This window comes from Primulina huaijiensis, chromosome 16, assembly GCF_012295235.1.
Source record: "Primulina huaijiensis isolate GDHJ02 chromosome 16, ASM1229523v2, whole genome shotgun sequence".
NCBI classification, from domain to species: domain Eukaryota; kingdom Viridiplantae; phylum Streptophyta; class Magnoliopsida; order Lamiales; family Gesneriaceae; genus Primulina; species Primulina huaijiensis.
The window spans coordinates 18,461,632-18,486,481 of NC_133321.1; the positions used below are offsets into that span (position 1 = coordinate 18,461,632).

The 24,850-nt window shown below is 34.6% G+C and overlaps 3 protein-coding genes and 1 pseudogene across 6 annotated transcripts; 2 read left to right on the top strand and 2 right to left on the bottom strand.

The window, feature by feature from the left end:
- Positions 1 to 72: 72 nt before the first annotated feature.
- On the bottom strand, positions 73 to 1,990 carry LOC140961675 (protein IQ-domain 26-like). Its single transcript, XM_073420335.1, has 3 exons — positions 1,342 to 1,990; positions 1,033 to 1,236; positions 73 to 948 (listed from the first exon to the last, which is right to left on the bottom strand). Exons 1-3 carry the CDS (start codon positions 1,753 to 1,755, stop codon positions 259 to 261), a joined length of 1,308 nt encoding a protein of 435 aa, XP_073276436.1. The 5' UTR covers positions 1,756 to 1,990; the 3' UTR covers positions 73 to 258.
- Positions 1,991 to 4,484: 2,494 nt separating this feature from the next.
- Positions 4,485 to 21,917, top strand: LOC140961390 (uncharacterized). Of its 2 annotated transcripts, XM_073419887.1 has the most exons (15): positions 4,485 to 4,574; positions 10,765 to 10,897; positions 15,161 to 15,216; positions 15,345 to 15,519; positions 15,860 to 15,961; positions 16,850 to 16,921; positions 17,343 to 17,459; positions 17,581 to 17,658; positions 18,647 to 18,709; positions 18,781 to 18,877; positions 19,092 to 19,170; positions 19,302 to 19,513; positions 20,106 to 20,251; positions 20,699 to 20,821; positions 21,501 to 21,917. In XM_073419887.1, exons 2-15 carry the CDS (start codon positions 10,856 to 10,858, stop codon positions 21,651 to 21,653), a joined length of 1,515 nt encoding a protein of 504 aa, XP_073275988.1. In that variant the 5' UTR covers positions 4,485 to 4,574; positions 10,765 to 10,855; the 3' UTR covers positions 21,654 to 21,917. The 2 variants fall into 2 exon arrangements, with proteins under 2 accessions (XP_073275988.1, XP_073275987.1); XM_073419886.1 differs by lacking the exons at positions 4,485 to 4,574; positions 10,765 to 10,897 and adding an exon at positions 13,312 to 13,699.
- LOC140961391 (uncharacterized) lies at positions 7,837 to 10,431 on the top strand (annotated as a pseudogene).
- A 611-nt stretch (positions 21,918 to 22,528) lies between the features above and the next one.
- Positions 22,529 to 24,744, bottom strand: LOC140961648 (cytochrome B5-like protein). Of its 3 annotated transcripts, none has more exons than XM_073420304.1 (6): positions 24,657 to 24,744; positions 24,394 to 24,493; positions 24,197 to 24,237; positions 23,053 to 23,130; positions 22,826 to 22,917; positions 22,529 to 22,650 (listed from the first exon to the last, which is right to left on the bottom strand). In XM_073420304.1, exons 2-6 carry the CDS (start codon positions 24,470 to 24,472, stop codon positions 22,584 to 22,586), a joined length of 357 nt encoding a protein of 118 aa, XP_073276405.1. In that variant the 5' UTR covers positions 24,473 to 24,493; positions 24,657 to 24,744; the 3' UTR covers positions 22,529 to 22,583. The 3 variants fall into 3 exon arrangements, with proteins under 3 accessions (XP_073276405.1, XP_073276404.1, XP_073276403.1); XM_073420303.1 differs by having other exon boundaries at positions 24,597 to 24,738; XM_073420302.1 differs by having other exon boundaries at positions 24,715 to 24,733.
- Positions 24,745 to 24,850: the final 106 nt, after the last annotated feature.

Sequence of the window (24,850 nt, forward strand, 5' to 3'; positions counted from 1 at the left end):
TAGACATGATTGGTCCCCCACTTCATCAATATTAATTGGACCTATGCAAAAATGTAAATCATGTATAAAAAATGACAAAGAAGAATTTGGCATCTCAAACAATGTTTCAAGGATACGAAGCTAACTAGTAACTGGCACACGTAGAAAGTTATTTTGCCTAAGCCAACCAACCAGTCTACCTTGCAATTCAAATTGGTAGAAATGGGCCCCCAACAGAATGGGCAATGTAACGTCTTTCAAACATGTAATATTTATAGTCTACAAACCATTTTCTCGTTTGGGACAAGTCTTTTCTTGGACGAAATTTTCCCGAACAAATTCGGATGACCTAACCAGATTTCCTAACACAACATTCTTGAAATTAATGGTTTGTTGAACTTGTGAGCATGACCTTTGCATTCGGGCCCCACTCAAGCTGTTTCTTGATTCCATTGTCTCATGGAGTGAAAGCCTCCTCTTCGGGCCTGTCTCAGGCCTCTGTTTTGGAGCACTTTGGGACCTCAGTTTTGCGCTGAATGATTGTGTATTCGCCATGTAATTCGGGCTGAAATAGTTCTCCACACAAAAACTCTTTACCGGTGTCGAGGTTGCATTGCACCTACAGGAACTGGAGAATCTTGGCGTGCTTTGGGCAGTGGAGAAATGCCATTCTTCCCCTGTTATGGCCCATTCTTTATTGGGGCAATCTCGGCCATCGGGTATCAATATCCGTGCCGGAATTTGATTCGGAAATGGAGAAGAAACCGCCTTTCCAGTTGAGTCCTCGGCGGGATCTGATATCCATGTGTCGTGGCCTCTCCGGGACCTTGATTTTGTCCGGCAACCCGTGTCCACTTCCACGATTTTCGGGCTTTCGTCGAATATTTGGATGGCATTTTCAAATGATGCAGAAAGCCTCCGGCTATGCAATGCCATTGGATGCTCATTTCTTGCATCATTGGATTTTTCCTAAAATTTTAAACCCATAACAGAATATTAACATAACTTATGAAATAACTCGTGAACTACATTCTAAAGTTTTTTACAACTCACCAGGGGTTTTCGGGCCTCAAAAGAAGCAGATGTCTCTTGATTGTCGATGAAGCGTCTTGTTTTCCAGGCCCGAACACTGGCTTGCGCTCTTATAAGGGCTTGCATGCTATAAAGTGTGGCCATTGCTTGTCTACGTACCAAATATCCTCTCACCAAAGCTTGAATTTTTACCAGCCCCTTCAAAGCCCGAAGGGCTTTTCGGGCCTGTATGCATTTCAAACGCAATATGTTTCATGTCACGATACGAAACTAACTATACATCTTGTTTTTTTTTTCCTTGTTAAAATCAATTTTAATTACAACACGTACCAGGTATCCACGGAAAAGTTTCTGAATCTTGACAGCGGCGGACCTTTCCCTGCCGCCACCAACCACTGCATTCCCTCTTCCCTGATTGGTTAGACGTACCACCGCAACCGCCGCCTGCGCGGCGGCTACAGCTGCGTCAGCAGCTGCCGCCGAAGCTGCGGCCACCGCTATCGCATGCTTGCTTTGCTCATTGTCGGACTCGGAATAGAAAGACCTCAGCCACGCCGCCTCCGCGGGAGTAATATTGGGAGGAATGGTAGTGGGATTGTTGCATAAAACACCGTCGCCACAGCCGGAATGGCCAGAGATCCATCGGTTCCCGTCTTTACGGTCACCACCGGAATACTCCTTCGTTTCTTTTTCTTTGATTTTTATCCCGAACAGGGATTTAAACCACCGCGTCGCTCTTCCCATATTTTCCTCTTTCAGCTTAATTCAAGAACGAGGATTTGCAAACATAGAGTAGGGTATGTGTTCGAAAACAATTGAGATGGTAGTAAAAATAAATAACAGGGATTAGGGGTTAGAATCTAGGTTGTTTCCATTTTGTACAAAAGCTGCTACAAAAAAAACACAGTCTAAAAGAGTAAGAAAGTAAATAAATCTTGTACTGCCAAAGAGACGACCGGAGGGCGGAGGGACCAATTTGATATTTGTCTTAAAATTTATTTCTTACAAGCACCATCGTACTTGAATCGGTATTAAAAAAAAAGTAATGTATTGTGAGACACTCTCACGAATCTTTAACTATGAGACATGTTAATTCTATAGATATTCACAATAAAAAGTAATACTCTTAACATAAAAAATAATATTTTTTCATGGATGACCAAAATAAGATATTCATATCGCAAAATATGATCCGTGAGACCGTCTCACACAAATTTTTGCTTAAAAAAATTATATTCTCTTATTAAAATACAATATCATTTTTATCTGAAATTTAATAGGATTCCAAATCATTTTTTCCTCTTAAGAACTCTCTTAATTCATATTTTTAAATTGAAAATTTATATTTATACTCCAAAATTTTTTAATCACACTTTAGTTTTTCCATTTAATGTAATTTCTTATAAAATAATCTATCATCAGTAATGATAGATTAAAATGATTATTTTAACCACAAAAGAAATTTTTTAAAAAAATAGCTGAAAATAATATTTAGAAAAATTATACTAACGTAATTACATCTCATACAGAAATCAATACATTTAATTAAATTTAAATTAAAATACACCCCTTTTTTCTCTGTACATGTCTTCGACAGAAACATAGCTACGGAGAGACCACCTCGTGAACGTCCGCATTAGGAGACAAAAATGTCCGGCTTTGAACTGATGAAAAGTACTTTACAAATCCAACATGTAAAATATTTCAGGACCAGTAGTAATATAAAATTACATCACGTACTAAATGGTTCAATTAATAATGACAAGAATTTCACCGAAACAGCTAAAATGGGAACTACATTTTGTTTCAATTTTCAACATCAAAATAAATAAATAAACAAACAAATATTGGCTCATTGATCCTTAAAAAATGTCTGTATATTACATTACATCAATGGGTCAACAAATCGTACGATACAATAATCAAAAGATCAGTATTGGTAATCGGAATCTTGAAATAAAGTAAAAAAAAATAAAATAAAATCGGAATGTAGTGATGGGAGAGTGGGGAGCTTTTCAAGCAACCACTTTGTGGAGCAATGTGTCCTTCAAAACAAAAAGATACCTCAGGATTCTGACACACTCGTGAATAATAATAATTATATGAAAATGTAATAATAATAATTATATGAAAATGTAATAATAATAATAATAATATGTTTTTCATTAGGGCCTTTTTTTAATTTATATATATACATCTTTACGACAAAATTAGCCTACCATGCATGCTATATTTTATGGGATGGTCCTCGAGATGCCGTGGGATCATTATCAAATGCACAAATTAATTTTGTATGAAATATATTATTCATATTTTAAATTTTGATAATTTATTATTATTATTTTTATATAAATTAAGATTTGTAAAATTTAAATATATTATTTTATATAATATAAAAGTGTTTAACTTGAACGTTTGATAGTTAAATAATTATTTTAAAATAGACTAATTTGTTCATATTTCGATTATAAAAAAAACATTGCCCATGCCCTCGACTAATGATGATGAATTGACCGTACAACTAGTACTTGCAGCATGTTTTACGCTCATTAGTGTTTTTTTGCTTACGCTGCAAGCAATCGAGACAGCAACGCATTGTCAAATAATACATGCTTTTTTTCTCTGCGCATTTATTATTTTTGAACAATATAAATACATTCAAAAATATAAGGGTATCAATTAAAATTTTAAATTATACGCAAGATGTGAAGTATTTTTTAAAAAAGGCAAAAATTTGTGTGAGACGGTCTCACGGATAGTATTTGTGAGACGAGTCTCTTATTTGGGTCATCCATGAAAAAATATTACTTTTTATTTTAGAGTATAACTTTTTATTGTGAATATGGGTAGGGTTGACCCGTCTCACAGATTAAAATCCGTGAGACGGTCTCACATGAGACCCACTCCTTTAAAAAAAAAACAAACAAACAAAATCGTCGAACCAACTGGCGGTTTTGAAAAAAGCTACTTTAAATTAGCACTTAATCAAAAATATCTCCAATTAAATCATATACTAAAAATGTCAATCTTCAGTTAAGCTTTTCATTCCTTTTCGCTTCAGGATTTCATAAAAATGTTGATAACCAAAGTTTGGCAAAAATTTGTGTGAGACGGTCTCACAGGTCGTATTTTGTGAGACAGATCTCTTATTTGGGTCATCCATGAAAAAATATTACTTTTTATGCTAATAATGTTATTTTTTATTGAACATCGGTAGGATTGACCCGTCTCACAGATAAAGATTCGTGATACCGTCTCACAATAGACTTACTCTCAAAGTTTAAATTCTTAAATATCAAGATTTTAAATTTAAAACGAGATCTATGTAATCACTCGTCCAGACTTAAAATAACAATAAATAAATTGGTTTTCAGATTTCGTGGGTTGGGTGAAATTTGGGGCTAATAAAGCCCAAATATTTAGCCCATGTAAGGACTTCATCCCTCCGCGAGCGAGTGTAATTAGTTAGGGCTCAATCAGTTAATCGCTGAAATCGAAATTTGCCCAATGAAATTCAAGCCTCCACCAAAGAGGAAGAAAGTAGGTGCCGCAGCTTTCGACAGGTAATTGGTCTCATATTTTGGTTGCTGATTTTTACATAATCGTGCGGATTGAATTGACCTGAGATATCTGAATTTTGGAGCAAAATGATGGACTTCGAGATTTTTCAAACGATCGGTGATGTTACCCGATATTACTTGATTAAATTACGAGTTCCTGATCTTGATTACTGCAAAAAGGTTGCATTCATGCTTCATAAGATGCACGATTTAGTCATACGGACAAATTCCCGATGAATTGATAATTAGACAATGGTGTGAACTTCAGGTAAAATGCACAAAAGTGGTAGATGTCTTATTTAAAGCACACTGCATTATAAGACGCACATATGAGTTATGACATGGATTTGGTGCTAAAGTCCTACGATTGATATCAAAATCAAGATCACGAGTTTGATTTTCATTGATGGCAAGGGGTGCAATTATTCAGAGGGAGATTGTTGGGCGTAATAATTGTACCTTCTTAGTAGAATGATCGAACCGTCGTGTTTGAGCTGTTATACAGTTTAAAAAATTTGAGTTATATTATTTATACCATCTATAACTTTTGGTAAAACGACAAGCGTTGGTCTTACAGTATTGTTTGATATACTAGGGTAAATAAATCACACGTTGTACATACATAAATATAAAATAATTTTCTTTTTAAAAATATATATATAATAAACAATTGCTAAAATAATTATTTTAGTGAATAATTTTTTACTAATAAATTTATCAAGAGAAACGGCTCATATTGAATCAAAACTTGAAATATGATTAATATAATTTTGTTGAAATTTTCAATTTAATGATGTTTGAATCTATATATTATTTTTACTTTTAATCGAGTTTAAAGTCTCAAATTTAGTTCATGATAAGTTTTTTATCTTAATAAATATTAAATAGAAGTGCAAATGTAAAATATACTTGGTATATGAAATAATGTTTTTTTAAAAAATAAAGTCTCAAAAAAAGTTTATCACATGATTTTTAAAACTATCTTTTATATATATTATATTGTAATAAGTTGATCTTGTTTTGGAATTATGTACTTGAACTCTCAAATAAAAAATCATAAGCTGTTATTTTTTAATATATATTTTAGAAAGCTTATTATAAAGTTTTTAAAATTAAATTCATAAAAGGTAAAACATACATGTTTATGACGGTTTCTTTTTAATGGACATAATAAATTTTGTATTAATAGGCCCGTCAAGATTGGAGTTTGGGTTGGACGCTGATAGAGTGGGCCCAAAGAGCACACGACGTCGTTTCTATCATCCACCGAAGCTGTTAAAATGCTGTTACGCCAGGCAGATGTTTCCCGGGCCAATTAAAAAAGTAGGAGTGAAAGAGAAAGTATTTAAAAAACAAGGACTCTGATTTTTTTTTTAAGAAACAAGGAGTTGACTTTTGATTATTACATTAACTGCAATTAGACTCTTTAACTTAATTAATTCTCCTCTTTTTTTTCTTCTCGATCGACACACATATTTCCCCAATTAAAATTTACGACTCATCTACTTTTTTTTCCCCAAATCGAGATCTGTCGACCCAAAATCAATTTAGTCGACCCAAAATCTACTTTGAGAAAAAATAAGAGTCCACCCAGAAGAATTGGTCGACCAAAATTAAGTTGGTCGACCAAGTATTATGAGTCGACCAAGATTAATTTTCTTGATCGACCAAAATTTTGTTGGTCGACCAAGATGAATTCTTGGTCGACCAAACCAAGAAGAAATTATTCTTGGTCAACTAATTTTGGTTGACCAAGAAGAATCCATAATTATGTCAGGTTTGTTTTTTTTTTTTTTATTATTATTTCAATCTTGGTCGACCAAACCAAGAAAAAATTCTTCTTGGTCAACTAATTTTGGTTGACCAAGAAAAATCCATAATTTTGTCGGGTTTGTTTTTTTTTTTATTATTATTATTTCAATCTTGGTCTACCAAACCAAAAAAAAATTCTTCTTGGTCAACAAATTTTGGTTGACCAAGAAAAATCCATAATTATGTCTGATTTTATTATTATTATTATTAATTTTTGACTATTCTAATTATCTTATTCTCTTAATTTTTGTTGAATTTTGCAGAATATACCTTTGGGTCGACCCAAAAGCAAAGCAAAAAGGTCGACCAAAAACAACAAGGTCTACCTTGTGTCGACCCAACTAAATATGTGATTCATATGTTAAAATATGTAATATTATATAACATACTTGTGAAATTGTAATTCATATGTTAAAACATGTAACATATTTGTGAAATTGTTATTTATATATTAAAACAACATGTAACATAGTTGGTTGTGAAATTGTGATTCATATGTTAAAACATGTATCATAGTTGTGAAATTGTGTTTCATATGTTAAAACAACATGTAAAATAGTTGGTTGTGAAATTGTTATTCATATGTTAAAACATATAACATAATTGTGAAATTATGATTCGTATATTAAACATATAACATAATTGTGACATTTGTGAAATTATGATTCGTATGTTAAACATATAACATAATTATGAAATTATGAATAATATGTTAAAACATGTAACATAGTTGTGAAATTGTGATTCATATTTTAAAACATATAACATAATTGTGAAATTGTGGCTCATATGTCAAAACACATGTAAGTGACTCATATGTCATAACATATAACATAATCATGTAACATTATAAAACATACTTGTGAAATTATGTGATTCATATATTAAAAACATGCAACATTGGTCAAAATTGTGTGATTATCCGTCAAAATTAAGTAATTATCGGTCATATTTGTCAAATATATGGATTCATATGTTAGAAAAATGGTCGACCCAAAAGCAACCTTGATCAACCCAAAATCAACATGGGTCGACCCAGAGATTAACATGGTCGACCCAAATATCAACAAAGTCGACCCAAAAGTAACTTGGTCAACCCAAAAATCACTATGATCGACCCAAAAACTGATCAACAAGCACTGAATCGACCCAAGCTGGGTCAATGTTGGATAGACTAAATTTTAGGTCTACCAAAGCAAAAACTTTGATCGACCAAAGCTTGGTCTACCCATTAATGGGTAGACCAAGCTTTTGGTATACCCACAAAGCTTGGTCGACAAATGGGTAGACCAAAAGCTTGGTCTACCTATCTACCCAAAATGGGTAGACCAAAGGCTTGGTCGACCAAACATTTTTTATTTGGTCGACTTCAACCCAAGCTCTTGGTCGACCAAGCCCAGATCAAATCTTGGTCGACTCAAATAAAATGTTGGGTAGATCAAAATTTTGGTCTATGGTTCGTAGGTCGACTCTTTCTTCTTCAAGTGAGTCGAAGAAACAGAAGAAATAAATCGAAATAAACGTTAATATTATCAGATTTTTGTCAGCCATTTGTTCGATTGAGTTTGCTTAGATTGGAAGGATCTTTATCGAGAATTGATGGGAAGAAAAAGACGATTTACATTGAGAATCGTCATCGGAAAGGAAATGAAAGGAGATCGACGGAAGAAAAACCTAGTTTGAAGTCGACTGAATGAGATGGATGGATTTAATGTTAAGAATTTAAGTTAATGATGTATTTACACTTAAACAAAAAAACATTTATGTAAATTGACTTGTGTATTTTTTTTTAAATAAATCACAATCCAATCCCATTTCGCTAGATGTCCCATGTTGGGCTAGCATACTCAGTTAAACCATCTCGAACCCCGGATGAAGATGGTACTTTTCAATTAATTGGAAATGCCATTACGAACATTTATTACCTTTTCATTTGATTCTGGGTACGTTTCTCATTGTACTGTTCGATAATTTCATGTTCTACTATTGGTTTATTCGAATCACGAAAGCTTCTTATAGCTCTCTATGTGCTGTAATATGGCAAGACCACAGGCATTCCCTTTAGTTTTTAGGATTTCTGTGCAGCCCTCTAGACTGGGAAGTTTAAAGCCCGTTTCCATGTTGACTGGTTATCATTCAATTATTGGGTCTTGTGAAAAACGGGGTCAACAGTTTCTGTGGTGTCGTGAAACGTCAGCTAAACTGGGTTTATGTGTGCAAAGTGTTTTGAGTTTTCCTCAATTGGGATCGAGTCGTTTCAACGGCTCATATTCTGAGGTGGAGGCTGAAAGGAGTGAAAAGACCCTTTCTTGGTTGGCAAAATCCAGGGGGAGGAAACAAAGAGAAGTAGGGAGTGGTGATCAGGTGAGTAAAGGGTTCCGGTCTTCATGGGAAGAATCGGCAGAAAAGTTTTTAAAAGGTAGGTTGGAAATTAGAGAAGCCCGAAAATCTGAAGGTAGCAGAAATGAGTTGAGAAATGAAGACGACTTTAGTGAGGATGAGGACGGGGATGGAGATGGGGATGTTGAGGTTGTGAATGATCCGAGATGGAATAAGATTAGGAACAGGGTGAACAAATTTGTCGAGGTAAAATCAGGATCAGAGAGACCAGATGTTAGGAAATGGATTAATCAGGAAAATTGGGGTAGGAAGACATGGAAAAATGCTAAGGAATCTACGGTACCAAAACTAGTTGGAGAAGGAATCTATGGAGTTGGTCCTGTTTTGGCTGCACTTTCGGCTGCGCGAAGAGAATTCTATGCGTTGTATGTTCAAGAAGGGTTGGATTTGAGTACGAATAATAGGAAGAAGAAGGACCAGAAAGGTTTCGAGAAAGTTTTAAGGATGGCTGAGAAGCTTGGATTAAGCCAAAAAGAGGTGCCAAAGCATGATTTGAACATGGTAGTTGATAATAGACCTCACCAGGGCCTGGTCCTAGATGCTTCGCCGCTGGAAATGGTCGGAGTGAAGGAATTGGAGCCTATTTCTATTGAGGGCGAGAAGGGTCCTCTTTGGCTGGCGTTGGATGAGGTCACTGATCCTCAAAATTTGGGGGCTATAATTCGATCTGCTTATTTTTTTGGTGCCTCTGGGGTAGTGTTGTGTGCTAAGAACTCGGCCCCATTAAGTGGAGTTGTGAGCAAGGCCAGTGCAGGTTCACTCGAACTAATGGAGCTTAGATCGTGCAAGAATATGATGCAGTTCTTGACTTCCTCTTCTAGAAATGGTTGGCGGGTTCTTGGTGGTTCGGTTTCTTCAAAAACTGTTCCTTTGAATGAAGTTGTGCCTGGTGCTCCTACGATCCTTGTACTGGGCAGTGAAGGCACGGGTTTGAGGCCATTGGTGGAGAGATCTTGCACTCAGTTGATTAGTATTTCCGGAAATCGTCCCGTAGATTTGATAATGACAGGAGATGGAGATACGGGCAACATTGAAAATCCAGGTCAAGAATTCCGGTCCTTTTGGCTGTGGAAAGCTTGAACGCAAGTGTTGCAGCAGGTGTTATACTGAATCACTTGATTGGAAGTACTTGTGATAGTGTTGGCCCTGTACAAAAAGAGTGAAACAAGCTAGTGGAACAAAATATTCTGGTCAGACTCAAACTTCTTGTCATTTTATTTTCATTAGATGTGTTACTATCAAACGAAAAAGAAGCAAGCAAGCCTGCCTCTTTGAAGGATATTAAATATAAGTCTTCATTTTAGTCATGCAGTTGTTTTATTGCTATTCTAGTTTTATGTCATTAGTGCTGTTCTACTGCTGCATAAGACACTTGTGCCTTGTGCCTCTATATATGGAGCACTTGTCAGAATAAGAAACAGGGATCGCAAAATAAGTGAGATCATTTGACTTTTGTGCGGTGCATTTTTTCTGAGTTGCAACTCTTTGGAGGTTTATAGCACACCATCGCCCACTATCCACCAAATTGCATCTCAAAATCAGCCATTTGAACCATGACCAGACTTTCGATTTCCAACTACATACAATCCTTCGCCAGCGACACCCTCTAGAATTCAATTCCTTGTCACAGGTGAAATAGTTATGGGCCACGACATCCACTATCCACAATTTAGTCGACATACAATCCTTCGCCCACTATCTACTCTACACGTTGATAGTTCCTGGAGTCGCCTTGACTACACATTATATCTGAGTTTCCAAATGAATAGCACCTTGATAACCCTTTGATACCAGTTGCCACAGCTTCCAGGTCTATGGATCCATTAGACATGCAGGTTGGCTGTTGGCTGAAAAACTATTGAACGCGGCCCTGAAATTCAGCTAATTTTACTGTTGTTGAAGTTGAAAGTTTGATATCAAACAATAACATGGTTCTTTTACTAAAGTTCATAGATTGTACAAACTTTCCTTTTACTTACAGATGAATCAAATACTCTTACCGCTTAGCTTCGTAAGAGTATTCCCATACCTAAAGTTTAAAACCCCCGTTCTCAAGTTTTGCGTTAACTTTCATGGCCGACCAATCCATAATATCGTGTGTGCCGATTTTTCAGGTATGTGTCTAGCTTGACTTCAAAAACTAGTGAATAAAAACAATAATATGTGACTAAAATCATTATTGATGTTTTTTTTTAAATTTAAATCGTTTTAAAAAGAGAATATTTATGTATAAATTTCTGGAGCAAATAAATCCTCTTGTTACGAAAATTTAAAACTATGTGGTAGAATAATATCGCATCTCGATGATTTTCCACATTATTTTTGTAGTTGTTTTCCACCTTGAGCAATAGAAGTAAATGAGTCTACTACATCTGATTTGCGAAATTACTATAAAAGTTGAAGGTGAACTCGGTTTTGGTTTTGTTAAGATTTAGATTTGGACCTAACTCAATCCCAAAAGCTAGCTCAAGGGAGAAGATTGTCCAATTTCATTTATGTAACTTCCAGGGATTTATCCAATCGATGTGAGACAATTAACATACCTCTCACGTCGTGAATGTAAATCTGAAACGTGAAGTTTATAAGTGACCCAACTATGGGTAGAACAAGTGGCTCATCTATGGGCATTCCAATACATAAAGGTGGAATTTGAGCTCTGTTATCATGTTAAGATTGATATTTGGATCTAACTCAATCTCAAAAGCTAGCTCAAAAAAGATGATTATCTAAGTTCATATTTGCAATTCTCAGGGGTTTTGACTAACCAATGTGGGAAAAATAACACATTCTCTCAGTTCAGGAATGAACATCTAGAGTGTGAAGTTTACAAGTGATCCAACTATGGACAGAACGGGTGACAGCACTATAGGAGTCTAACACATAACGGTAGAATCTGAGCTCTGATATCATGTTAAGATTGAGACTTGGATCTAACTCCACCTCCAAAGCTAGCTTTCAAGGAGAGAAGATTGTTCTCGTGAGACATTAACAGGGTTTTTCAATCATTATTAGATAATCCAGTTGGCCATATATATATTTTGAGTCTGGAATGAAAGAGAGTTGTTTTCTTATTGGCTTTGACAGCCTTATACATCTATGTCGACTTTTTAACATGCAATCCTTGTTTGGTTTATTTATTATCTCATCGTTTTCCCTCTTCCTATTTTGTTTTTCAATGATATTCGAGGCAAAATAGTTTTTTTTTAAAGAATTTTTTTTTGTTTTATTATATTTGATTAGAAAGATTCTTGGTCTATAAATTTAAAAATAAAAATAAAAATCCATGTTTAGAAGAATGGATAAAAATTCAAAATCCTTTGTGATAGTTGATAGAAAATATATCTGTATATGTTCCATCATATTAAAAACGGGCCTAAAATTTAGTGTGTGATTGGGAAAGAAGAAAGAGACTTCAAGATTTAATTTCAAATTTAATTTTCCAATCTAAAAGTGTAAGATTCAAATTAGGGTAATCCACAAATGAACAAAATTTACGTTGGTATGGTCAAGAAAGCAATTGGTGATTAGTTTTGGGTATTTGCCACATAATTGTCTACAACAACTGTTGGTCTAGCATGTGAGGCAACGTAACGTTAAAATTTGTCCATTTATTTTCCATACCCTACTGCCATTATCTTCAGCTCATACCACACAATTGCATGAGACCAAATCAATTTTTTATATTATATTATATTATGTTGGAGTCAGTTCACTTGAAACATCACATAGTTTATATATTTTTTTTCGTGTCGCTATGTAATATTTGTAATTACTATTTAATATTTTGTAAGTGTTCTTTGATCATAAATTAATCTTTTCTTATATTTTAATTTCAATATTTAATTTGTTATCGGCAGTCAGTCTAGGATAATTTTTTTTTTTTTTTTTTATGTTTATTTCCTTGACGCCTATACTATCGAGACTATATGTATATATCCCGAAAATTGAAATTGCTCTATGAACACATTGCACTAATGTGAATGACAAGATCAGAAAGCATTTAAATTCTTTGATTTTAAAATTAATTTCAACAATCATATATAATTTTGATCAAACTCTTATCTAATTGTCTCACATAAAATTTTGTTAGATAAATTTTCAAATTGACTATATTCATAAAAAAAAATAATACTTGTAATATCAAATATGTTACTTTTATTATAAATATAAAACAAATCAGCCAATCGTTATAGGAAAAAAAGATATTATAATTGATTTATGAGTAGATCTATTGTGAGACGGTCTCACAAATCTTTATCTGTGAGACGAGTCAATCCTACCGATATTTACAATAAAAAGTAATACTCTTAGCACAAAATATAATCCGTGAGACCGTCTCATACAAGTTTTTGTTTTGATTTATTGTTTGATGATGATAAATGGACTTGTGAAATGAGAGCAGCATTGAAAAATACATTAATGTGAAGATTCGGATTATAAATCAGCATCTTCTATGGAAAATTCCGTTTTATTGCAAAATCCCTGTCACTTAGACATGCCACCTCACATGNATAACACTAAAATTTGAAAAATGGAGCAACCGGAAAATTGTGTGCGAGTAGAAACACAATCCCCATATAAAATTACGGTCTCTCGCGAATTTCTCCTTTTTCCTCTCTTCTATCTCCCTGTCTACGTTTGTAGTTTCCGTTAATGACGATCTGAGCGAGACGAGCCAATACGCTCACAAGTTACGTATACGCAATGTACATATATTCATAGACCGGAATTCAAGGGCTCCGATTCGTCCCAGCAGGTTTTGATCGTTGCGAAAAGTTTTATGAATGAGATAGTTGCAGTATTTTCAAGTGCCAGCATTGTGAGTAAAAATGTCTGCCTTCGATTCGTTGGATGCATTTTTGTTCGCTGCCAGCAGAGCTTGCTGTAGTCCTCTCGCGATTTTCGTTCAGATCCAGGTATGTTTTTTTGTGTATTCTGTGTGGAGAAAGTGAAAAATCAGTGTTTGATCGTGTTCTTTTGTATGCTATTGCAATGTAGAACTCCGGTTCGAGCGATTCTGCTTCTCTCTTGGTTCGAATCTGAATAAAAATAGCAATTTTTTTTTATGTGGTCTGTGTTTTTTTTCCCTATGGTACTTGTTTTTGAGAGTTTGAATTAAGTGCCGATAATGGTGAAACGTGGTTGAGGATACAATTGGGTTGTAATGTTTCTCTCATTTATTTAACTTTCATTTTTTGTTTATGAGAGTCAAGATGTTCTGAGTTAGATCTGGCTAGTTCATGGCAACTGAAGCATTACATAATGTGTGAGCGAGACAAGGATTGGCTTCAATGGGATTATGATGTCAAGTTGAATGTTCAATTATTTGGTTAAAACTGAATCTTTTTAGTGTTGCTTCTACAATTCATAGCTGGGAAAAATAGCATAACTCAAATATTTGTAAATGATACGAGGCCGGAGTCATACACATGGATTTTCACTTTACGCGTCCTAGTATGCCATGCCCTTTGAGATACAATCCTTATCCCAGGCCACTGCCAAGCCCAACCGATTCCACTCACAGTCTCACACCTTGAACTCTGTTACCAGGTCAATTGTTGTCAAACCCAAGGCGAATCATCCTTCATATTAACCATCCCATTTGAGTGTGTGGAATCCATGAATGACGTTGGAGAAAATAGAAATTGTCTGTTGCTGTGCTAAAATTTTCAGTTGTCAAAAAAATTTAGAATCTGGGGTATATTGTCTGGGCACGTAACTTTAAAGTTGAATATTCACATGCATGAGTAGGAACTTTCACTCATGGATCTGGAATATCACGTATTTAGTAGGCATGAAGATTGATGAAGCGTCTCTTGTTTTCATTTTCTTCATTTTAAAATTTTGAGTGCTGTAACTGAGCATCACACTGCTGTAAATGTATTTGATAGTCTTGAGTTGATTGGTTGTGGTTCAGTTCACTCTTTAATTCCGTTTATTGAAACTGTACTTTTTTCTTGAGTGCTTTTGTTTGGTCAAATGGTGCTTCATCAAACCTGAGAAAACGCATAATTTAGGTTTGGTATCACACAGAAGCTTTAATGCTCATTTGCTTGTTCTCCGGTGGAGGAGTTGCCTTGTTATTTTGATTTTATCACTATATGCAGAACACAGAAAAATATGGAAGGATAAAATGGAACTTTATTGTCCATCAAATTGCCACCTAACATGATGATGCATTCTGTAATATATTGTTGATGTGAATTTTTGGAAGTTTGGGATTTATAGTCTGCTGCATGACAGAGACTGATCTTTTATAGTTCTTATTGAGTTATTCGGGAAAAAAACTAACAGATTTTTTTTTGGTTTCGATATCTTTTAATATTATTTTGTTTTTGTCATTTTGGTTCCCATATTAATTTGAAATTACGTGACAGGGATTTTTTATTTGCTTAATTCTTGCTCTTGGCTGGGCTTTGGCTTCCTTCGTCAGGTAGCAGAATTTGATAGTTGACTGTCTAGTTATTGATTTACTACCTTACTGGGCATGGATTATCTCCTACTTCATTTCTTTCCACGAAGCTCATAATTTACATTATTATTGAGAATTTTTTGCCACAGGGGTAAAGAGATAAGACGGTTGAAAGAGAGCATGAGATGTGGAAATAGCTTTGCTTTTCTTTGTTATGACATTAATGACCTCGAGCATTCTAATCAGGTCAAGTTGCCAAGGGTTACAGTTGTGATGCCTTTAAAGGGGTTTGGGGAACACAATCTTCATAACTGGAGAACTCAGGTGAATTTATCTTAATTTTGATAGTGCTTATTCAAAAAATTGCATAAGTGTTTTCTTCATTTAGTTCCAAGTTTATGCTATCCAATACATATTTTGATTGCCTTTCTGTAATAATTACGTTTTCAGTATTTTTTGGATTCAAAATAGCTAAAGTAGTGGCTCGTTGATGATTTTTTGAATCCGAATCTTAGACGAATGAACCTTTTCCAATTTTCACTATACATTTACTCCTGCATATTCTGTTCCCTTTCCACTTTGTTGAAACCAATTCTTGTTAGCAAATCATTAAAAGATGGAGACATACTGATGTTTGTTGTGGCTTGGTTTGTGAATGCTGCAGATTACATCTTTATATGGTGGTCCGCTGGAATTTCTTTTTGTGGTTGAGAGTACGGAGGACCCTGCTTACCTTGCCGTAACCCGATTGTTGGCAGACTTTAAGGTCTGTTGCTTCCCTCATTGACTTACTAGTAAGGCTGAAGCTGAATTTTGTTTATAATGTCGACTTCTTTCCATGTGAGTGGATCATCTTACCCATGCATATCACATAATAAATGACTTGGACTGCTGATTGTTTTATGTTTTTATCGTTTTAGAAATGCAGTAATCATTCTTCAAAGGATATGAGGCAAGTTCAAGAATCATAATTTGATTAGTTTATGGAAATTTATTAAAAGGTCCCCAAAATAAATTTTCACGTCCAAAAAGCAGAAGCATACCTTTTTATTTCTAGAATACCCATTCAAACGCATTCTCTCATTTTCATAGGTATTCTTTTTTCTATCAATTTATACATGAAAGAAATGCAACCAAGTTTAAAACCTCAAAGCCCTTTCCAATGTCTTTCCATGGCAGTGATTCTTTTTTCCTTAATCTAGAGATTTCATTCTTCTTTTAGGAATTCGTTAAATAGAAAGAACATAAGTTGAGTCTCAAAATAATAGAAAGAATTCAGTTGTGTGTAAAACAGAGCAATCAAAATGGATATTGTAGGATGACTAACATTGCTCTTTGCATGTGTACCACTTTGCTTGGGCAGTAGTAATGTTTGTTATGGCCTACCGGATCTTAATAAATAAGAACTTAAGAATTCAATTTCTGATTAATGAGTGCTATTTAAAATTTTATATCTGTTTTTGTAATGCTTTGGACTTGGTTTTTAACTGCTGTTTTTCTGCCAACTCTTCAAAGTAGAAGTAGCATCACATTTTGCTTTATTATTTATGATTCACTTTCAAGTTTTGGCGGAAATATATATCGTTATTCATTGCGAAATTTTACCCCTTGAAACAAAATTTATCTCCTAACGTGAGCTTGTGAACTTGAGCAGGATGATGTTGACACAAAAATCGTAGTAGCTGGTTTATCAACAACTTGTAGCCAGAAGATTCATAATCAGTTGGTATACAATGATTTGTTGTATTACTCTTCATTTTATGTTTAAATTACGCTTTCTACCATGATTTAGAAGCGGCAAAACTATTCGCAGTGGAAAAAAACATCTCAATGTATCTGATTTTTATCCCGATGACATTTTATCATAAATTTATGTCACTTCATATATGATATTGGCTTGAACCTCTTTCCGTAATTTAGTGTTATACTTGAAGTGAAGCTAATTTGTAATTGAGCTTATTGTGATTGCTTTGCTGAGAAATTTCCCTCCAGTGAATGAGCAAACTAGGCTGAACAAGTTAATGAGTTGAATTGTTAAAATTACATCTTCTGAACCCTATTTTTCGTCAGAATGTCTTCACCAACTTCTGAAAAAGAAGCACCATATCTAGCAAGGCCTTTCATGTATGATATTTAACTTTTTGCAGATCGGGGTAGAAAAAATGCATAAAGATAGCAAATATGTGTTATTTCTAGATGATGATGTTAGGCTGCATCCTGGGTCAATTGGAGCTCTCGCTGCTGAAATGGAGAAGAACCCTGATGTATGGTGATGCATAGACCTTTTCTATGTCAATAAAATATGATTTTGTCATTGCCCTGATTTGTGAAATTTATAACTGTTTTATTTATAAATAATGTCTTGTATAACTGTAAAATGTGCAGATTTTTATTCAAACTGGATACCCTCTTGATTTGCCTTCTGGAAGTTTAGGAAGTTACTGCATATATGAATACCACATGGTACGTTTAATAATGCTCACACGACCACTTTCTTGTATCATCGTTTCTGAGTTGTTGCCTTGTATTTAGACGAGGATTGAGGGTTCGTTTTTGTAGGAGTTTTATAATAGTGTTGAGGGTAAGGCTGGGGGCTGAGTGAAATGAGTGGGAAACGAAGTACCACATTTTTTTTAATTTTGAATCCATTCATTCTACAAGGGCATCTAGGAGTCTGACTGACATAGCCTGATGATTATTTGGCATAGAGTTTAAGAGTATGATTTGTTATGCAATTTGAATGACTGGTCAGAGATGAAATTCCTGAACAAGTGCATAAATACGATTTTCTTTTACTAGAGCAATTTTACCTACATCAGTTCCCAGCTAGTTCGTTGTATGACACCTCAGTCATTTCACTTAAACATATTTATTAAGGAGAAGAGAGCCAGGATTCATATTAAGTATGACTATCGACTAAAGATATCCATACATGTGCATGCTATATGAAGAAAAACAACACAATGCTGCAGCAAATCTCTAAAGTTTGTCAAAGTTTTAATTCTGGTATTATGATTCATGGAATTTTCTGGCTAGTTCCAATCTTTAACCATTGTCACACACTAAATATTTAAAGTGCATTCGGTATGTTCGTACATTTGGTTTATACTGTTGATAATTTGTGGAGCAGAGATAGTAGTTTACATGATCTTAGCTTAGTGTATTCTTCCCAAGTTTGAATTACAAGTTACAACTCTAAATCAACATTGGAATGAGTTAGCACTCCAAATGAGCAGCTTGTTAATATCATTAAAATAACTAAGCTGTTTCACACTATTGCGAAAATGACTAGTGACTTAAGAAATCCACTACTTAGGAACATCATTATGAACTGGTTGGACCAAATGTTACCCCCGATGTACTTGGTTTTTTTGGTCCTTTCATCTGTTGTTTAGTTTCTGTTTCTTCTTCCAGAATCTTCTGTAAACTAAATATCCATCTTTACTTCCAGCCCTGTTCTATGGGGTTTGCCACTGGTGGGAAAACATTCTTTCTATGGGGAGGATGCATGATGGTAAGCATTTTGTGCATATTAAAATCATTTTTAAATGCATAAAAACCTGATTACGAATTATTTAATTGCAGATGCATGCAGATGATTTTAGAAATGATAATCATGGCGTGGTTTCAGAACTTCGAGATGGGGGCTATTCAGATGACATGACTCTTGCTGCTATTGCAGGTATATCGCTTTTTTTTCAACTTAAAACAATGATTTTAAGTTACAAGTTTGACAATTGACCTAAGTACGCAGAATAGCTAATTAATTGAGCTATGTCGTGAACTGTGTTTCTTTTCCTGCTAGATCGGATGTGAGTTACAATATCAACTGAAGCATTTTATCTCTGTGCTGAATGGTTTGTGAATTATATTATTGCTGATGTTGTTGCTATCAGGGGCTCATAAGAGGCTCATCACGTCACCACCAGTTGCTGTTTTCCCCCATCCACTTGCCAGCGATCTTAATTTTGCTAGGTGTGTACAATTCAGCTGGAAATTGTTCAGTTGAATTTGTCATTTAGCTTCAAGAAAGAAAATTTTCTCCACTAGTCGGTGTCCTTGATTCTGGTTGGCTTTTCCAAACTTTTTTAGTTATATGTTTGTAGGTATTGGAATTATTTGAGGAAGCAAACATTTGTTTTAGAGTCATACACCACAAAAGTCAATTGGATTATGAACCGAGCATTATTCTCCACCCACTGCTACTTATCATGGGGATTCGTGATGCCATATATTATGTCAGCAATACACGTGGCAGCAGCACTGAGATTCTATTCTAAAGGGTATTCTGTTGGTGAAGCTGCTTTTCCATGCAGCGGTGAGCTTTTCAGTTCTGCGTAAATCAGGTCCTATTTTTTGTTAATGGGGCTGGTGAACAGGTTCTTGTTGCAGGAGCATAATAGGGTCTTTACATGTGCCTAGAATTCATTCTTAACTTAACCATGTTGCTTAAAATTCTATCTAATTTCTTGTTTTCTCTTTCTTTAATTTTATACATTTAGAATTCTTTGTATTATCAACTTCTGTGATTAACCGATTCTTGTCATATACATTCGAGTATATTCATGCATCCATTCAATCAAATACTGGTCAAAGTATTATTCTCCTTGTCCAGTGTTCTAGCGACACTGCATATATGGATATCTCAAACAATTGGTTATTTTTAAAAAATCTGTTTTATTTTCTACTTATTTATTTTCAATATTATTTGGGCTTTCCTATCCGAAGCCTGAGATGATATTGGACTTTGATATAAGAACGTTATACATCATGTTTTTACGTTTAACAATATTCCTTTTTATTTTTTTATAAAGGATGACCAATTATGGTTCCTCGACAGGTGATTTAAAGTCATGACCATTGAGTTTGTAGGTGTAAAGTGCTTAAATTTATTGTTTTTGTTTGTTTAGGGTTGTCATTAGTAGGCTGCCATGCTACATGTACCATAATTGAACTTCTTTCAATGTGGAACCTGACCCGGATAGAGGTCCTACTTTGCAATTTGTTGTCCCCAGAGGCTCCTCCGCTGTCACTTGCATCCTATAACTGGTGTCTTGTAAGTCCTTTTCTTCTTCAGTGGTTCATTTTTCCCTTTCGTGTTTAAGATCTGCTAGTCTTGAAAATTGACTCAGAATTGTAGCGTGTAGTGATGTAAAGAGGACCGATTATAGAGGCAGACGGTGAAATCTTGTTACTTCCTTCCTAGGAAAACGCACAAACATTCTGAAGTTACTTCTTGGTGAAAGCATATGAGAGAAATACATCATGTCTCAAATGAAATTGTAAAAAAGTCAAATTAAATTTAATACCCTGTGAAAACACATGAGATAGTGCTATTTCATTCGGGTATCTGATTTTTAACGTGCTCGACACGTTTTAGAAGAGTCGATTTGAATTAAGTTTGGGCATAGAAGTTGCATAGAAAATAAAGAAGGCCCAAGTTGTTATTTGCTAATTCTAGTAGGATATCACTGACATCACTTGTTGATTTTTGATTGAGCAGGTATTTATTGCAATGCTGGTTGACAATTTTTTGTATCCTTTATCTGCGATCCGTTCTCATTTTTCCCAGTCTATTGACTGGTCTGGCATCCGGTATCATTTGAAGGATGGCAAGATAAATAAGGTAAATATTTTTTCGAGTCTGTTTCACCTGTCCATAAGTCACCATATTTTGAAATATGATCACTGGAGTAACTTAGATAATCATTGGTGATTGTGGTATTGGAGATATAATTCTGATATAAACAATGTTTGTAGTTATAATATAACTATCGGTCAGAAGATGTTTAAACCGTGGTTTGTTACTATATGTTACTATAAAACATGGATTATTGAAGAAGGTTAAACCAATGGTTTTCAAAATTTATTCTGACTTAATGATATTTTTAGTTAGAGCTAGTGATGCATGATCATAACTATCACTTAGACGATTTTTATTAGTAGATATGTCTATAAAGCATAAATTGATGGAGGGATGGATAGTAAACAGTTTCTCCAACCGGAACTCGGAAGTCAAAACAAATGGGTCTAAGCTTTGGAGTTGTGAGGAGATACGGAATATCCGGGGAAAAACGAGCTGACTGTAGAATGGAGTGACAAAGGCTTCAGATATAATTTAACACAGTAGTATAAAATCAAGAATGTTGCTAGATGTGGTATTTTGTTAGGAATGAGCGATGACAGATTCACCCCGAACCGAAGAAACGTGGAATAAAAACTGCACCTAGAACTTGAACTCCAAAAGGGAAGAAAAAAACGTACATGTAACTGTGTAAATCTTGATGATGAATTTGATTCTGCAGATTGAAAGAAGCAAGGGTAAGGGACCTAAATTCACAGATTTAGGAGGCAAGCATTTGTATGGGAAAAAAGGAGCTCCGAATGATTATTCTTTTCTTCGATCTTTGTCCAAAAGTTTTGTTCAGTGGAGGCAACCCAAGAAGTACGATTTGTAGAAATATTTGTGCTTTAGCAACTACATATAGTTATTCTTTTGTCCTTCTGGTTTCAAGAATTCCAGGAACAAAATTCTGGGAATGATCAGATTCCCTTAATTTAATTGTTAGTGTTTTTTTTTTTCAATTATTATTTTTAGAATAATTTTAATCAATTGATTGGAGGCTCTTGTTTGAGCTGATTCTTGTAATTGTATTTCATCATGCCTGTAACATGTGAGATCGTGAATATTTCAAATTTCAAGTGTTAGACAAATTAAGTTACGAGTTTTAGTTTTATGTCGCAAGTACAATTTTCTATTTCGTTTATAAACATTCACATTTTTTTTTTGGAAAGATATAAACTTTCACATTTGATTTTGCTTGATTTTGAAAAATTCTTACATCTATCTTCTCGTGGGCTGTGCAAAAAATATTAACATTTTTTCCTCAATTAAGGGAATAAAAAGAGATGCAATTATAATTTCGAGAGAGGTTTATGAAATTTAAATAATATTTTAAGAATGTAAAAAGATAGTTTTTCAAAGTACCGTGTACTTGAGTTTTCATGACCACAGCTAATTTCTCTCTTAAACGTTATACTCCGGTCACACATTGTCATAATATAATTTCCTCGAACACAACAAGAACATCAAAAAGTGATCATATTATAATTTCAGTAAAAACATGATGTGCTCAAATGATTGTTCCAGATTATTCAGTCTACATTACAAGATTCAAAAGCTAATCAGACATACTCCCCCCTCGACAATCACTACGATTACAGCGAAAATGCCACACGCTTCCAAGCCATAATCAATCAGTTTTTAAGCGCACGAGTTCGCCATAAAAAAATGATAATTCAAACCTGAACAGTAAGATCTAATGGAACAATCCCAGTTAGACCGACCCAAACAACATGCCCATGATCGAAAAATACAGTTGCATTAGTTACTTCTTCAGATCTCCAACGTAAAAGTCCTCAATCATGTCAAAGACTCGAGTAGCATGTTGTGGCCTGTCAAGATGTGGAATGGATTTGATTAGTTGTTGTTCCGAAAACTTTGCAAGACCACAGGTGAACGATCGAAGATAGCATCAAAGAGGAATCCAACTACCTAAGGCAGAAAAATCTTGCTCCAACTACAAGTAAATGAGCAACGTGAAAAGCTTGTCATATAAAAAAGACTTGCCCATAAAAACCTTCGGTTGAATCATCACCAGCATGTGTTAGTATGGCGTCTCCTCCGGGGTGCTCTTCTACGTAAGAGGTAACATCGTAAACCTATATTTTTCAGAAAAACGGAATGTGAAGAGTTCATGTTGATGAAATTTAATCACAAAGACCACTTGAGCCTTGCTTTTAGAAAGAAAACAATTCAAGAGAAGCTGTAGCAGATGAAAAACTAAAAAAAAAAACCTTTTCTTTTATGATGATCCAACAGTCAGTCCTCTTGTTATGCAATGAAACCTCAGCTTTGGTGTACAATTTGGATGCCTAATTAAAAAGGAGTCATTGATAAAAAAAAAAGTAAATTTTTTATGGAAACTGCAGCAGTAACACTAGCCTGCATCGAAACAGTTCAATTATTGACGCGTGCATGTGAAAAAGTCATTGAGCAAAATTGTTCGTGACGTGACATACAATAATAAAAATATAATTGTTGAAATGATTGGGGGCAGGGACGAGACAGAACAGGCTAAAATAAAATGTTTGATTTTATTCGTGAATTTGGTACATAGATCTTTAGCGGGTAAATGTGCAATCCATCAAAGGTTTCCCTACCTTCATGTCAACCATCTATGAGGCAGAAGGAAATACCAAGAGTTAATGGTCAACTATAACCTCGATAAAACTTGCAATACCCCATCTGTAAGTTCCATTACAGTCCCTTGTTTTCAATGTACATAAAAACTAGTAGAATTGTCATCACAGACTATTCAAAACTCAATAATGAATCAATCAAAAGAAGCCAACTCCTAGAGTATCACATTTCTCACTAGGTAATGCACTACGACTTGATACTCTTTCCACATGAAGTTTTTTTTATCCAAAGTAAAATTGGAAGAAAAATATCGTGCATTTAGAAGGTACGAAACCTAAATACTATTATGAACACTCATTTTCGTTGAAACATCGATAAGGCAAGAACCACTTATAAATTTAAAACAACCAAAGCTTCTTTGGCTAGAGGTGAGTTTACTCTTCACTTCATTTATACATATGAAAAATATTGGCATTCGACATATCTTTTTCTCCTCTTAACGTATTGAAGGTACCGATAAGCAAGTAATCCAAATCCATTCTCGTTTCGTCTCCCATTCAAACTTATAGTTTTGCTTTTGAACATGTGTATTACTTATGCTACTTTATCGACCGATGAAAGAAATCACAGTAAAGAGAGAAACTTTGAAAGTGTCAACATTAACCTTCTTGATAAAATTAACAAAAACCTCAACATGCGAAACATTTACACAAACAATAATCCAAAAACACATATATTAATCCTTTCAAGTGTTATCAATAATGCATAGCCAGATTCAATATGGCAACTTTAGAATACCTTATCACCTGCAAAATTCGATAGCTGCGAGCTGCCTGGATCTGCATTGCACAACAATTACAAGGGATCAGTTTCAAAAGCCAAGAACAATTAGCCTACCTCTGACAGATTGTTCACAAAAAGACCGAAAAGTTTTAACAGATTATATAATTCAACAAATCAAAATGTAACACTGCAAAATAACATAACAATCTAACCAGATTTACGTAGCCGAGGGATTACAATTAGAAGTGCCAATACAAAGCCCACAAACAATGTCACCAACAATACGTCCATGTCCCAACTTAATCACCTTATCTGCTCACCAAAAAAAAATGAACCCGTCAAAACGAAACATGAAAAAAAAATAAAAAATCAAACCCGTAAAAAAGAAACAAGAAAATGAAGTAACATGAAAAACCCATAATCCAAACAGCACAATGTGTACAGAAATGCAGACATCAGGAAGCATAATGCATTCATAAGCCGAATCAGTTCACCACATATGAATTAGTCACTTCGCAGAATAAAACATGCACCCGGTGAACTTCGTGAGCTTGAAGAGATGGGAGGGAAATTGACCTTTCAGTCTTCGGCTTTTTTATATTCACTACTGTGTACTTTTTTAGTATCATATTTCCACATGAAATGTATCATATTTCTACATGAAGTGTA